This window comes from Melopsittacus undulatus, chromosome 4 (assembly GCF_012275295.1).
Source record: "Melopsittacus undulatus isolate bMelUnd1 chromosome 4, bMelUnd1.mat.Z, whole genome shotgun sequence".
Lineage (NCBI taxonomy): Eukaryota > Metazoa > Chordata > Aves > Psittaciformes > Psittaculidae > Melopsittacus > Melopsittacus undulatus.
In genome coordinates this window covers 50,714,456-50,730,208 of record NC_047530.1, presented here as the reverse complement: position 1 = coordinate 50,730,208, position 15,753 = coordinate 50,714,456, and the positions used below count along the sequence as shown (strand labels likewise).

General features: G+C 41.5%; 1 protein-coding gene across 4 annotated transcripts in view; it reads left to right on the top strand.

The window, feature by feature from the left end:
- MOB2 (MOB kinase activator 2) overlaps positions 1-15,252 on the top strand; it is a 113,621-nt gene extending 98,369 nt beyond the window's left edge. For all 4 annotated transcript variants that reach the window (XM_005149316.3, XM_031049085.2, XM_031049084.2 and 1 more), the window contains exons 2-5: positions 4,531-4,691; positions 5,901-5,994; positions 12,292-12,416; positions 13,883-15,252. In XM_005149316.3, coding sequence (XP_005149373.1) covers positions 4,531-4,691; positions 5,901-5,994; positions 12,292-12,416; positions 13,883-14,193 — 691 coding nt within the window. In that variant the 3' untranslated portion in view covers positions 14,194-15,252. The remainder of the gene's footprint in view (positions 1-4,530; positions 4,692-5,900; positions 5,995-12,291; positions 12,417-13,882) is intronic.
- Positions 15,253-15,753: the final 501 nt, after the last annotated feature.

The window sequence follows — 15,753 nt, the reverse complement described above, 5'->3', positions numbered from 1 at the left end:
TTGGTCTGACCTTCACCACACTGCTGCATTACAGCTGTTCCTCCAGCTGCTTTGGAGATACAGCTGGTCTGACACAGACATGTTAAGACACATTGACCAGAATTCTCTTTTTTTTAAGACAGGTAAACACGAATCAGGACTTTGGGTTGCTTTAGGGTGCAGTGCTTTGAAAGGTACTGCCCTTTTTACGGTTTTATATGACATTTAGTTATGTTTTCCAGTAAACATTTGCAGGTGATGGATTTTGATGTTTCCTGAATAGAGCAGTAAAACTCCACCATTCTTGTCACTTCTCCTTTCATTGAAAGCAGGCTGAATGAGCTGTTGCTGAATGTGCTGCTTTATGTTTGTTCCTATAGTCTTCACTTCCAGGAGTGTTCTGGGACACCTTGGAAACAGCTACATGCAGTTTTTTGTATTTGTGTACTTTAAACATAAAATGAAAAATTAAGGAAGGCATCCTGAATGTGAACAGCTTGCAACAAAGGAAGTGATGGACGCTTTGCTTTGCACAGTTGGAGTTGGTTCCAGGTAGATGGTGTTTTCTTCCAAGTCTTTGAAAAAAGAGTGAACTTGGAGGTAGGAGAGAGCGGAAGGAAGGAAGCTAACTCCTACGTTTTGTTTGGTGATGCTGGTAATTGTGAGCATATGAGTTTTGGTTTATCTAGAATATGGAACTACAATTTATTGATTCCTAATCACATGTCATCGAGTTCCTGAAACTGTTTCTCCTGTACTGCTGTGAGCTTTAGCTTTGTAAGTCCGTAAAGAAAATGCCTCAGTATTGACTAGTATTGATAATTTCCAAACTAGACCCATGGTTTTACAGCCTGGACTGAACATAACTCAGTTAATATGAGTAAGTCTGACTTTATAACCGCAGTTCTGCCTCACTGAGGGAAGATGTGTGGTGTGGTCTAGTTCAAAACTTGATAGTTTTAAGACTGGTATTTTTTTAGCTTGTATGTACAGCGTTTGGACTGTGTAGTGTCCCAGCTGCACTGCATGCAGGTCATGGAAATCTGTTGGTGGAAGGTCTCCGTGGGCTTGCTTCAGCTCTCATCAGCTGCAGAAGATTGCAAATAAGTTTGTGCTGCACACAGCAATTTGACATGCAGGGTTCAGGGGTGTGAATAAGCCCTCTGATAGCAGTTGATTTCTGAGCATTTTGCAGATTCACTGATGATACATGAGTCGGTGTGTTTTTAAACTGAGCCAAAGCTTTGGAAAGGGGCAGAGCATGGGATCCTTCATGGAGCTTCTGTTTGAAGTGCTCCAGTTCCAGCACAAGGTAGTTGCAGAAAGACTTAAACTATCGCAAAGGTGCAAAGTGGCTGCATGTGCTAATCTGGCAGAGAACTGACATTGTGTGGAGATGAGGGAGTCTGGTTTTTGTAAAAGGATGATGTACAGTTTGCATTTGGAAACTTGTGAGATTTAGTGTCCAGTTTTTGTTTCTTTCCTTGAAACGGGGAGAAGATGCTGGTGTGGGTGAGGTACATTGCTCATTTCTATTCAGTGGAAGGCTTGCCTCAGCCTTGGATGTCTGGCTTCCTTCTGTGGTTTCACTCCCCAGCCTGGCTTTATGACAGACTCTTTGACCTCTTCTTCTCTCTCCCCTTCTCCTCCTCCTCTCAGAAAACTGTTCTTAGCTGATGTGGCAATACCCTAACCTGGGTCCCTTGGCTTAAGTATCCTAAAGTGAAGCAAAGACACAAACTCTGTTCTATCCAAACTGTTTCTCATGGATAATTTTTCTCCCCCAGCATGGTTAATGCAGTTTGTCAAACCAGTCCCTGAAGTTGAAGATATTTTCTGCATTATTGTTACTGGAATGGTAATTTTCTTTAAAAATCAACTTATCCCTGAATGCCTGAATCCTGCCCCCCAAACCAAACCTGAAAACCCTTAAACCCAATTGCTGAGAAGTAGCTTATGAATAAACCTTAATATTGCCTGTCAGAGGCCCAGCAGGTATGAAGGTGCTGTATGGAGCGTGCCAGGCTTGGTTTCAGTAATGTAGGAATAACACAGCCTGTGCTGGGAATTAAGCAAATCAGTGGCCTGGAGTATTTTTTACTAGCTCAGGGCCAAGTGCATAGTTTCCACTGGGTTTATGCTGTTGATTGTTAGGGTGAGATAGTTTCAAGTCTTAACATGGTATTCCTGCAAAAGGAAGAGATCAAACATGTTGTTTCATTTGCCGTAAAGTCAGGATACAGACTACTGAACAAGGCTGTTGTTTTATGTCATTACTCTTTCCCTGAATATCATCTTAAGTTCTGTGAAAACTTGAATTCTCAGGCCTGAGAATATATTAAGTATATCTTTCATAGCTTCTTTAACTACCTTTAAGCCCCTCCTGCAGTTCTTGCTTTCATGGGCTTTTCTTTTTTATCTGTAGCTTATTTTTACATGGTGAGGTTTAAAGAAGATCTAGCAAATGCAAGGGTTTGAAGACAAGAATAGTTAGCTGACAACCAGGAGCTGTTGGTCTAACTGAGCAACCCCTCTCTATTAAGAGCATGCTAAGGAATATCTGACTTTGCATGTCCCAAAACATCACCTTGTGGAGCATCTATGAGTATTAGTCCAGGTTACTTCATTAAATCAATGTAAGGGACAAATCTTTCAGGCTTTGTTTGAATTGGAGGGCACTGCTGTCGAAAAAGAAGATGGCAAGGAAATGTGAAAGAGTAGCAATGTGCTGAATTAATCTTCACATACACTGGTTTTAGTTTATTCTGGTACTGTGTATTCTGTTAAAAAGATGTCCTGTTCATAGCACTTTCTCTTTGACCATGAAATCCACCTTTCTCATTAAGGAAATAATGTGTGGCCATCTTTTCCCTACCAGAGACCTGCTGAAGTGGGGGTATATACTTGAGGGTATAAGCGTATATCCTGAAGTCTTGAAGTCACTCCAGTCTTGACAGGTTAGAGAGAAACATGGCAAGACAGAGCAAGTTGAAGTGCTGGTGACCATGGCCATGCTGGTGACCAAGTGATGGCATTCCTTTCTTGTGGAAAACTAATCTTGGTCTTGCCATACTGCAGTGCTGATGATGGGGATGATGGGTCATTCTGAAGATGGGTTTAATGAACAGATCAGTAAAGAGCATCCATAAAGAGAGAAATCTAAGTAATTGTACTTGCTTTGGGGAAAGCACTGGCACTTCAAACACCATTCCACAAAGATCTGTATCCCAGCCTCACATTAAAAATCAAACCTGCATGTATCTCAGACAGGGCACAGTTAGAAGATTATTTGAAGTGTGTTAAGAGACAGACATGATGTCAATTTCTTTTGGATGGGATCTAAATGAGTTTCAGTAGCAAACTCAATGTAGCTGTATGCAAAGGTGGGCTTGTCTTGGTTTTACAGGTCCTTAAATCCTCTTTAACCAAGAAAAGCTGAGAAAAAAAATCCTGGCATCTCTTCCTTGTATTCATTTGATAGTCCACAGCAAGCATTGCCTTACTGCGCTATGTCCCTCACCATTAAATACCTCTTCTGTCTCTGGTTAGGTGGATTTTTTAACTGCAGAAACATGGATATACAGCTGTTTGACTACATAGCCTGAAAGACCAAAGTGCTGACCCAGTGTCCTTTCTCACTTCTTGCTGAGCCCCTGGCCCTGGAACATGGGCTGGGTTGAGAGTCTGGCTTAAGGGCATTAAAAACAGGGTGGGAGGAAAGCTAGTGATTGCAACAAACACTTTAGAAATGGGAGATGAAAAGTCACAAAATGCTATGGAAAGAATGCCTTTTATGGAATGTGGTTTGCCTGCTTTTATAAATTGTAATGGAGGTTTATTGCATAATGCATCAGATTTTAAAGGATTTTCAGAAAAAATGAACTGAGATCTTTCTATCTCAGGTACTCCAGGAATCAAGTAGGCAGGTGGTTTTGCAGTTATCAGTGTTTCTAGCTGGAGTTACAGTTGCTCACTGTCAGGTTTCTGGTGTCTTAGAGAATGTAGAGATGGAGTGGTGAGGAATGCTGCCTACAGTGCAGCACAGAGTGTGCAAAAAGTGTTTTTCCAGCTGAGAGCTGTCTTCTTGCAGTGTTCCACCTCTGCTGTCCCTCAAATTCCCATTCTGCAGGTGACAATTAGGTGTATGATGCAGCAGATTGTTAGTATACTCGCATTAGAGTAGCTCCTTCAGGCACAGTGCCACTCTGCTGTCACAACTGTTCGTAGGAGGAAAGAGACTGTCACTCTCCCAGTACTTTGCAGTCTTAACTGGCAAAAGGACCATGGAAACGGAGCAGCTCAGTCTCCAGTTTCTTAAGGCCATTCAAAACTTCCAGTGTTACTTGAAAAAAGTGACTGAGTTCAAATACACTTTTTAAGAAACTATGTTTTGCTTTAACAACAACAGTAATAATGAAGTCGCTAAGGGGAGGGAAGGCAGGAGGAGCAGTGCAAACAAATACAAGAGTTCAAGTAAACCAGTTGCTTTCAGGTTTCTGTTGCTGTCAATCAACAGTAAAAGTAACTTCTCTTTTTTTTAACCTCTTGCAGGAAGTCCAAGGGAAAGCCCAACGGTAAAAAGCCAGCGCCAGAAGAGAAGAAACTTTACCTAGAGCCAGAATACACAAAATCCAGAATTACTGACTTTGAATTTAAGGAGCTAGTGATGTTACCACGAGAAATAGACCTCAACGAGTGGCTAGCCAGCAACAGTGAGTATTGTGATTGTACAGCTCTGAGCTTACTGTCCACACCCAAGCAGGCAGTCATTTGTGCTGCTTCTTTTTACTGTTTTTGGTGCTTAGAAAAACACTCGATGACTATTTATGCTTACTGCATAATGCTTGTCATTATACCTTGAATAGTAATTTAAGCTGTTTTACATACAAACCAATTGTGCTCACCAGCACAGAAGCCCTGATGCATTTTCTCCTTCCAGCTGCCTCACTGTGGCACTGAGGGCATAGAGGTTTTGACCATTTTTTGAGGGCTGTCAGATTTCCTTTGACTGTTTGCTTAACTGGCTGGTTTGTATGTTTCTGACTCAGCCTATTGGTCTTCCAGAAACATTGTAAAAATGGTAGTTCATTAAGACTCGCATGCAAAGCAAGTTATGCCTAAAGCCAGAAGTTTTCAAGTCTTCTGGTTGTATTTCTTTTCCCCGTGCCTCCCAAGCTTTGGTAGAATTAGCATGAATTCAAACTGTCATCAAGCTGGAACTCAGACATGACTGACTACTGTGACTGAATGCTGTATTTGTACATCCCTGTTCTGATTTACAATACTTCCCTGTGCTTCTGCTTCACCTGCCAGGCCTAACCTGCAGCTGTGACCCACTCTTGTCTACATTTTCAACAGTATGTGGTAGTAGCAAGAAACTACCTTTAACTGCACACTAGGAAAGTACATAGAAACTCATTAAAAAAGTGAGGTGTTCCCCTGAAGAGTATTAAGATGTTAAATCATCTCAGATTTTTAAACAGTTGAAATGTACTAGTTTTCATGCTGTTTTTTTTTAAAGAGATATGTCATGAGAACTATGAATGCTCTTTTCTGATCACTGCACATTTTAAATCTGACTTAAAAAGAATATAGCAAATTATTTGCTTTCAGCTTGTAGCAGAGTGTGCTCTGCTGTAAAGGTGAGGCTGATGACGAAGACGCTTTCCAGTCTTGCTGCTTAATGAGTAATAACAGCGGATGCATCATGGTGCTTTAATCTTAAATGAAAACAGGAGCTTTCTTTCTGTGCAGCTCTTTGTTTTGCAGTTCATCATTAGACCTATTTAGCAAATCATGTTTAAATTTATGTGCAAGCTCAAAACTCTTAAGGACACCTAACTTTGCTTTATTTGAATAATTGTCCAGCGCTTGAAAGTATTTTAGTTCTGAATTTCTTTCCTTTGTGTTTTATTTTTCAGCAACAACTTTCTTTCATCACATCAACTTACAGTATAGTACAATCTCAGAATTCTGTACAGGAGAGTCATGTCAGACCATGGCCGTGTGCAATACGTAAGTCAATGCTTACAGTTACAAGGTTTCTGTGAAATCTTCAGAGTCACACAGGGGAGGATGTTGGTGCTGGATGGCATTGGGCAAGTGTTCTACAGCAGATCTGTACTTAGTGAGAACATGGCAGCTGTATATCCTCTTCTCTTGCCGCAGCAGTGAAGGGTGGTGGAAGTCTGTTTCTGTGAGGGATCAGAGGGACGAGATCCTTGGACCGTTCTGAGCTGGTTTTATAAGGTCAGATCAGAGAGGCAAATTACCCTGTGCTTAGCTTTTGGGGAGAGGAGAAGAGCAGGGCAAAACTGTTCTTAGTGGTAACAATGTGGGATTTCGTAGAAGGCCAGGGAGGATAAACAAATTGCGAAAACCTCAGAGGGTGATTTTGGTAGCTGGAATGCTGACAGAGCACCAGGCTGCTGACAGATAACCTCTAGCCTGATGTGAGCTACTGGCTTTCTGCCTGAGCCCCTGGGCACAGAGGACACAAGTGGCAGCTTTGCAAAGAGTTAAGGAAAACGTTTTGGTTTGGCACTTCCCTCCTGGAGGACTTAGGAGACTTTTTTTTAACATTGACTAGCTATCACTTATGAAAGGAAGCTTTGTAGTTTAGTGCACATGGTGAATATAAGAAAAAGCTACCATAAACCCCTGCTCTTGATTAGCACAGTCCAACATGATGGAATATGAGATCTAGTTGAGTATGAATAAGCTTGTTGTGTCGTGCTGAGGTTTTTTTCTACAGCACATGTGCTGATAGTCCTTTTCTTTGTGCCCTCTCCCTGCATTTCTTAGGATTAACTTATTTGAGATGGATTTTAAAGCAGAAGACTGAGCAGTTAATCTTACAGTACATCAAACATCCCAGGGAATGTATGCAACAGAACCAGAGCTCTATATTGTATCTCTGACAATAATTACATAGTGCTTAGAAAGGAATCCTTGCTTAATATACTGGGCTATCTTGCACACTTGAAATTACTGTCAGGGGCTTTCTTTGACAGCACTGAAGAATCTTCAGTGTACAGAGGATATTTTTACATGTAGAACTTGGAAAGATAACTGCCAGTAGACAATTAAAGGCCATGCTAGGGACTTTGAAAGCAGGCTGGAACACAAAGTAATAAATCTCTGCTGGGCCAGATTTTATCAAAAGGAGACAGCATGTCTCTAAATGAGAAGTGGTCATCAGTAAGATCAGTATTTTGTTGACTCTTGCTCCCAAGTTTTCTCATGTTTAAATTCCTGATGTAGTACTGGCTATCCAAACTGAGTTTAACTGTTTATCCACTTGGCTGATGGGAAATAGTGGCTAAAAGGAGGTGTTGGTAGGGAACCTGCGTGTCACTCCATTCTGCTCTAGAGAGTCTGAAAGAACTTTGAGTTCTTTGTAGGCAGTTCAGGCTGCACGATGAAGAAAGGAAGTGCCTGTAGGCGGCTCCAGCTGTACTCTGTATTTTTAGTGGTTAAGACCAATAGCACAGTGTTCCTATCCTTTGTTTTGGAAAACTGAAAAATTGCGCTATTTGGGAATAACAGGAAGCATGTCTACACTTGGGTAAAGCACTTGAAATGGTTTGTGTTTAGCTAAATCATAACTTAAGTATCTTCCTGTACTTGGGAGCAGATGACTGATTCATGTTTGCAAACTGCAGACTGCATATTTCATTCTTATATCAAGTGTGCAGGTCTGTGAAAAAACCATGTTGGTGAGATCATCTGGCTACAGCTGCATACCTCAGTGCAGTTCAGCTTTGAAGGCCCTGTTCACAATTGTGTTCTCCAAATGGCAATTCTGGATAATCCTTACATTCCGCCTTTCCTAGCTCTTCCCTTTTGGAAGAGATATGTCCAAATGGAGTATTGAGAACTGTCTCAAAGATGCTCATTTGTTCATATCCAGTTATGACTATGACAAAGCCGTATGTTGCTTCCTCACCCCTTCCTTTTTGTTTTACTGCTTTCTGTTTTTCTCCACCACCTCCCAACCCCCTTATTTTAAGTTTTTTTTCAGTCTTTCCTAATGAAGTAAGGACATGCGCACTGTGTTGGAGAAACATCCATTGTGCCCCTGACCTGTCTCTAGTATATAGAGTGTACCTCCTAAACATCAGAGTCAGTTGCTAATTAACCTGAGGGACACTCCAGATTTGACCTGTTGTTGCTGTGATTTGACATCTACCTATATCAGACTGCTCCAGAATTACAGCATCTTGGAATAAGGGTGCACTTCGGCTTTTTTTTCAGTCTGATTTCTCTAGATAGCTCTGTATGAAAGTCTGTATTCTGCTTTTTTTATGTTTCCCTGCCCAGTTCTCTTAAGGCATGTTTTGGATCACACCATTCTGGTTGTACCTAAGGAAGGCTTTTTATATTTATGGTTGAGATACTGAAGTGACTATGGAGAACAGGTTACTTGTCAAGTTACTTTGTATTCAAATGCACTGGAAATACTCAATCCTAAGTTTACAGTATTTGCTGACAAAATAAATACCAGTTGCAGTTAAGTATTTGAGGTAAGGTTTTAACATCTCAGAGCTCAGTTCCAGCCAACTGACAAACTGAAGACAGATGCAGCCTTTAGCCCACTGTCAGCTATATGAGATAGCACAGCCATCTGCACACAATGAGGAGGAGAATTTCTGCTTAGACCACTAAGAGACATCTGACCAAAATCTAGTCGCCTTGTAAAACAGATGGGAGCATTTGCCGGCAAGGTGGGATAATGCCAAAAGAAATTGCAGAATGGCCAGTTATTTTCAGTTTAATGAGGGTAACATGAATGTAACTTTGGGAATTACTTTATTTCACTCATTAATATGCTGATGATTTGCTGTAAAACAGGCACTGTGTTTTAACACCCAATTTACTATTTAAATTGAGTATGCTTTGTAGCTTATTATTACGCAAACTAAAGCACCTTGAACTATTAACTGATTTTGTAGCTGACATCTGGGCAAAACTTCTCAATGTGCTGAAATGAGTGGAGCAGTTAAGAGCCTCTGTAATCTTACCATTTCCTTTCTCATATCTACCTTGCCCTTAGTGTCTCTGCATATGGAGGGTATTTCCTTCTAGAAATCTTAGCTCAAACTTGCATGTTTTGTGTTTTCTTAGATTTAAGTTCCCCGAGCTGTGTGCTTCTTTCTCTTCCCTCACCCCATCTAAATGTTGCTTTGCTCCATCAAACCACCAAAGGTATTCTGAGTTGCTGACACTGTATTACTGCCCTTGCATTTGGTAGTTTGCTATCCTGCTTTCTTCATAACCCATCTTTGGCTGTTTCTAGAAGGCCTCTCTCTTCCTTCTTTCCACACAACATCGGCCAGAAGTTTTTCTTACGTACTGATGTAACATTTGTTTTGCCATGGCTTCTATGTCATCAACACAAACCCAAAGCATTCTACAGGGAAAGTGATGAAATACATACATATATTAAGATGCAGTATTGTGGCATCACATGTACTATACTTTATTATTTGCATGATAGGCTTTTCTCCGTTAAACTTGTAGTCCTTTCTCCCTGCGATTTAGAGTGGAGCTGCAAATCCCTCTTGCTGTCCATACTGGCAAAGCTTAAATCTGCCAGAATTTTACATAGGAAATAATCGAAATCTGCATCACCTGAGCACTTTCTGAAAAGTGCCTTTGGGTCATCTTCTTGTCCTTTCTGCTTCCCATCCATTGCGTAATTCAGGACTGTACTGTCACAGTGCCAGTGGTGGAATGCAGTTATGCTGCTGTGCCCAGCAGAGCCCTTCAGTGGCCCCAACCTGCTTCCTGTCTTGTTAAAGGAGATAACTCCAGCATGGGTGGCAGCTGAGCACCAGGCGTGAGATGTTCATGGCATTTCAGAGGTTCCTGTCTTCCTCCAAGACCTGTGAGGACTCCGTTCACAGAACTTGTAACATAAGGAAGACACATGACTCTAATATACAGGACAATCCTTGCAGTTATCCCCTTACTTTAAATGATTCTACTTTTAAATTCTAATTTTGCTTAATTAGCCTAATTTTCAAGGAAAGACAAAAAGGGTATGCAGTGGGATGTTACAGCAAATTTAATCACGTTTTCATGTAAGTGAACTTGTACAGTTGCCAAACTGTTTCTTTTAACCAAAATCCAATTATTCAGATTCATTTTTGTGCCTAAGGGCAACTTTAAACTATGCTTTCTATCTTGCAGTTGAGGATGTCTGCAGCATGAGAAAACTGCTGTGATACAGACAGTCCAGTCTGCCTCTGCTCTTGGCAACAAGCATTATCTAAGACCCAAAATAAGTCTGAGCTGCCTAGAACTGTTTTACTCCAGCTTACTGCAGGACTAGACAAATGAGGTGGCTTGGGCTAGAGCACTGCATTGTATAATTCCTTATATGTGGACTATATAAAGGAAGTAAGCAGCGAGGAAGAACACAGTCTATGCCTAAGGGTCAAAATCCTAGTTTTGATGCCTGATGTAGCTCCACAAAGAGCTTTTAAATCCTGCTGGTTTTGTCTACTTGCTCACCTTTTTATGCAGTCAGCTGTGCTCTCTAGTAAACAACAGTGATCAAGCACCACATGCTGAAAATGAGCTGAAAGACAAATTCTAAAACTTACATGTCTGCAGAACTGGTTTTCAGTTGCCTTTCCTCTTAGAGCTTGAACCACTCTATTTCTGCAGCTTCCTATTGGCTTCGCTATGGCTTGGGGCATGAACAGCGTTGCTAAGTGTCTTCACCCCACTGCCCTCAGGTCCCTGAAGAACCTTTCAGGGAATCAAAACACAATGTAAATCAAAACTTTACAGTTGATATGTAACACTTTTTTTTTAGTGACTTCAAGACACTTCTGGTGGCCAGTATATCTAAAACTTCACTTTCCAAGTGGCATGTATATATCCATCCAGTTCAATGAAGCCTAGTCCTGCTAGGCACAGGAAAAACATCTAATCTGCAGTCTTTTACCTTCCACCCCACCCCCTCCACCCCCTACCACGCCCCCAAAACCCAAAAGTATGCAAAGGTTGCTAAATGTTATACTTAAGTGATATTTTGTCTACAGTGAAGCTTGTTTGGTGATTTGGTGAGGAATCTCAGCTAACAGATCATTAGCTGAAGAGCAGCAGAGTTGGAGTTGGACAGGCAGAAAATGGCTTTATGGGCTTATGTGTTGAGTGAGGCATCTTTCTAGCCAGTTCTGACACTCGAACCACCTTCAGCCTTGTTTCCAAAGGCACAAAAAACCCACCTATGCTTCATTCTAGGAAAACCAATACGATGGATTTCTTGCCAGTGCCGTAATACTATAGGACTGTGCCTGGAGCTTAGGCTGTTTGAAGGAAGAATTCAGGACCTAGAACTCAAGACACTTCAAATGTGACACGGGGAAAAAAATAAAACAAAACCCAAAACTTTTACCAAATTCCGTATCTGTGGAACGTTTCTAACTGTGTGCCTAATGCAGTGATGGGTAGGTGCTCCTGCTAATAGTTAGAGGTGCTTTCATTAACCATGGCTTTTGTAGCCTTCAGGTTCTCCATCAGGTGAGGAATGGCCACAGTTAATCAAGATGATTATGGCTGATTAAATTATGGTTTCATTTGAAGAGCCAGGCAATATGCTAATGTCTCCTGTTCCTTAAGATCCAACAGGATTATTTACCGGTGGCAGAGTCCAACATAAATTCAGGTGTTTTGGAGAGTCTTTAATCAGAGGAACAGAGTTCTAAGACATGCCAGTAGGAACGTTTAAAGGGTCCTGAAAACCCTCCACAGGTTGGATTTTGGAACGGGATTTGTAGTGCTTTAAAATGCTACCGGTACTTCAGAGCACCAGCTCGAAAACGCTGGTGTTTTGGAGCCACCTTCTGTCTGTTTAATACTACTACAAGACCAATTTATCTTTTGCACTGTTAAGCATCAAAAGATCAGTAATTGTGCAATGTTGCTACCCTTTAAAAAGAGATAATGCTTTCCTGTATAGTACTACATAGACAGGACATAAACTCTCAGCCTCTCACTGACGGGGTGTTACCTCTGCCTCACCAGAGCTCTTCCCCTTGGAGAATGGTCAGCAGGCATTCTGTGCTTAGCATTGCTACCTGCACTCTGGACTAAATTGATCAGGAGAAACAAGATTAGCTAACAGAAATTGAAGAAGTTTAATGTGCAAAGATACCATGAGGTAAATCTCTTCTGCAGCAGTTAGGATGTATTTTAGTAATGTTGTACCTGTTGTTTTATATTCAACACTAGCCTCTTAAAGGAGTTTTGCTGAGGAGCCAAGGTATAATGTGGTCATACTGTCAATTCTCTCCACAGACAGTACTACTGGTATGATGAGCGGGGAAAGAAGATCAAGTGCACTGCTCCTCAGTATGTCGACTTCGTCATGAGCTCAGTGCAGAAACTAGTGACAGATGAGGATGTCTTTCCAACAAAATACGGTATGTCTTCTTTTGAACATGTGCTTCCTGTGGTTCTTTGCAGATGCCCTAAGTAAGGTGGAAGTTACATTCAGCATATGTGTTAATACCACACAGCCTTCTCACTTGTTTGTTTGATATTCTGGAGATTGCATTTTCCTCAAGGATTTTGGGATCTTCTAGCCTGTATTCAGAAAGGATAAAAGTCTGAAAACTGTCAGCATGAATGTGTTCAATACAGCCTGCTGCTAGTAAAATTTAATCTTCTTGTTGATTTACTATTTCCTTTATAGCCCCAACACATTAAGGGGGAAATTGGATTGCCAGGAATGTGGCTTGTCTTCCTTGCCCAACCAGGCTTGTCTCACAGATGTTTGCAGGCTCCCTCCCTCCCTCCCAAAGTTTTAATGTGATTTTTAAGAACAGAAAAGCAATAAGAAAATAATTTGAACTCTAACTTGTATCCTAACAAGATTGCTATGTGCACTGCCTCTGGTAGGGGGGGAAGAAAACAGACCTGAAGTTACTGTAGATGGGCTTAATCAGGACTAAAACCAGCACTTCAACTGGGGAACTGGGAATGTTACAGTATAGCAAACATTGAGCCTTTGCTTACAAGTACCTTGATCTGGAGAGAGGCAGTGTCTAATGAGAGGGTGCCTAGTTAAGGGCAGCTGCAGTTGACATTTTTTCTTTTCAGTATGCTTGTTCAAGGGCAGTGAGGTCCTTTCAAGAGATTTCTCCATGTGGCCAAGTTGCACTTCAGACCAGTAACATAATTGATATTGTGCATCACACACAGGACCACGGGCATTGGTTTTTGCTTGCCTCAGTTTCAGTTTTAGTGTTACCAAAGTAGTTGTTCAATAATTGTCTTTCACTATGCAGGCACAGGACTGCTCCAGCAGCACAGTGTCAGCTGTGCCTCATAGGAGACACCCAGTGTTTCCTTCCATTTCTTTTCCCATTTGATAGAATGTCAACAGTGAAGTCAGGGAAGTCATTATAAACAGTCAAGCTGCTACACACTACTTTAGTTAGCTTCCATTTCAGGATCTGTGTATTGGTCTCCTAAGCATTACGGATTTACAGGGGAAAAATCTGCTGGACAATCTAGATAAGGACCTCCTTATCTAGGTCCTTATCTAGAAAAAAATATACCTGGACAAACTAGATAAGGACCCAGAAGAATTTCTCATTATTGTTACAGTCAGTAACAAAAGATGTTGGGGTTCTAAAGAATGATCACACTTTCTGATTTTTGAACCCTTAGGGTTTGAAACTTCAAATGAAAATGTTTAAAGAATCTGTTAGGTTCTTCCCCTGAATTCCTGTAAAAAAGTGAGGATGATACAGGGTGCACAAGTTGTCTGCTGTATAAGGTGGGCTAGGTGCTCTTACCCACAGCTCAGCCCAAACAAATGCTGCTGTGGGTCTGAAGGTGAGCACCTGGCACTATCTATCATGGTGTTTTCTCTTTGTTTCAGGCAAGGAATTCCCAAACTCATTTGAGTCCCTAGTGAAGAAGATCTGCAAGTATCTGTTCCATGTGCTGGCCCATATCTACTCCTCACACTTTAAGGAGACTTTGGCACTGGAGCTGCACGGACATTTAAACACACTCTACACACACTTTATCCTATTCATCAGGGAGTTCAACCTCGTGGACCCTAAAGAGACCACCATCATGGATGACCTCACAGAGGTCCTCTGCAGCAGCAGCGGGAGCAGCAGTAACGGCAGTGGCAACGGGAGTAGCAACAGCGCAGGAGCACAGAACCATGTGAAAGAGAGATGAGCCTTCCTCCAGGATCAAAACTAACATTAAAAACAATATTATATATTCTGTGTGTATGTGTATGTATATGTTCAGATATACATACAGACATATACAGCAATGAAAGCTGAAAGAAATTCTGCTGCCGCCACAGGATGTGTAGTCACGGGACTGTTACGGAGCTTTGGTTAATGCGCCACTTGGCGAGAAGTTGCACCGATTTTATTTTATTTTCTGTCCACTCCTCCTTTTACCTGTTCAGATGGATGACGAGTGCTGTTTTTAGAGGAAAGCCAAGCTTGAGTGGGGCCACTCCTGGTTATTTTGGTTGTTGGTTTGGTTTGGGGTTGGTTTTTGGTTTGTTGTTTTTTTGTTTTGTTTTGTTTTTTGTTTTGGTTGGTTGTTTTTTTGTTTTTCTTTTTCTGGTCTTGAGTGCGAGCCCTTTGTCTTTCTAGGATGGTGGTCCTGCCATTTAAAAATATCTATTATAATATAAGAAGTGACTTTTACTTTGAAGTGGCTTAAAATGCAGGTTGGTTTGTATTTCTGGGGGCAGGGGTGGGGGTGGTTTTTTGGTTTGGTTTTACATAGACTGCCCCTTACCCTTCCAGGAGCTCCCCAGTTGAGTGCATCTTGCCCTTTGTTAGCTTGGAATGGGAAGAAGCCCCTAGTTTGACTAGAGTAGCAGCTAAGGGCTTGCTACATGTTGGAAGTGGGCATAATCCTCCAGTTGTCCCATATACCTGGTCACAACATGTGAACATGCAAGAGGATTCACAAGCCTTTCTGCTTACTGCTCCTACAACATATATACTCTTTTCTCTGCTCCCCCGCCTCCTCTTTTCCCAGGCACATCTCTACAAATAGAAAGAGTAAGATCACTGGAATCCCAAAATCCATGTGCGAGAGCCACCACCACCATTTGCTTCCCACTGAACAGAGCCCCGGGGAGGGGGGAAAAAGGTACATTGAGTCAGTCACTGCCTGTGCTAGAAAGATGGCTGTTGGCATAAAATTATATTGTTGGCTTATTTTAGTTCATCTGTTCTATAATAATAAAAACAAATCTATCAGCCGCAAGCTTGGTTTTATGTTTTCAGCGTCAAAAGTCCATGGAATCCACCCATACACCTTCCCTTTCACCACTGAACACTGGTGGCCCTGCTATCACCCAGCTTTATAACTAATAATTAGTGTTCCACCCTGTGATTCTACATTTTTAATCAATTCCTTGCTCTTCCTGGTAGTGCTAAGAATCTTCTCCCCATATAATCTGAAGAGAAACACTCCAAAGCAGAGCACCATTTGGGAAAGAAACAACTGTCCTGCTTGTACATGCTTAAGTTCTGCAGATGCAGTGGGCTCCTGGATATTTTGTAGCAACTAGTGTATTACAGTTATCTGTGGATATAGTATTGTATCAACATTGTATCAGGATAGTGATACTACTCTCACCTTTCCACTTAGGAAAATGCCAAATTTTGTTTGCAGCTGTGCTTCTATCAAACCTGTGGCAGCCTCTGAGAATTGTCAGTATCCTGAGGTACATACATCATTAATGACTGACCTGGCATGAATTCT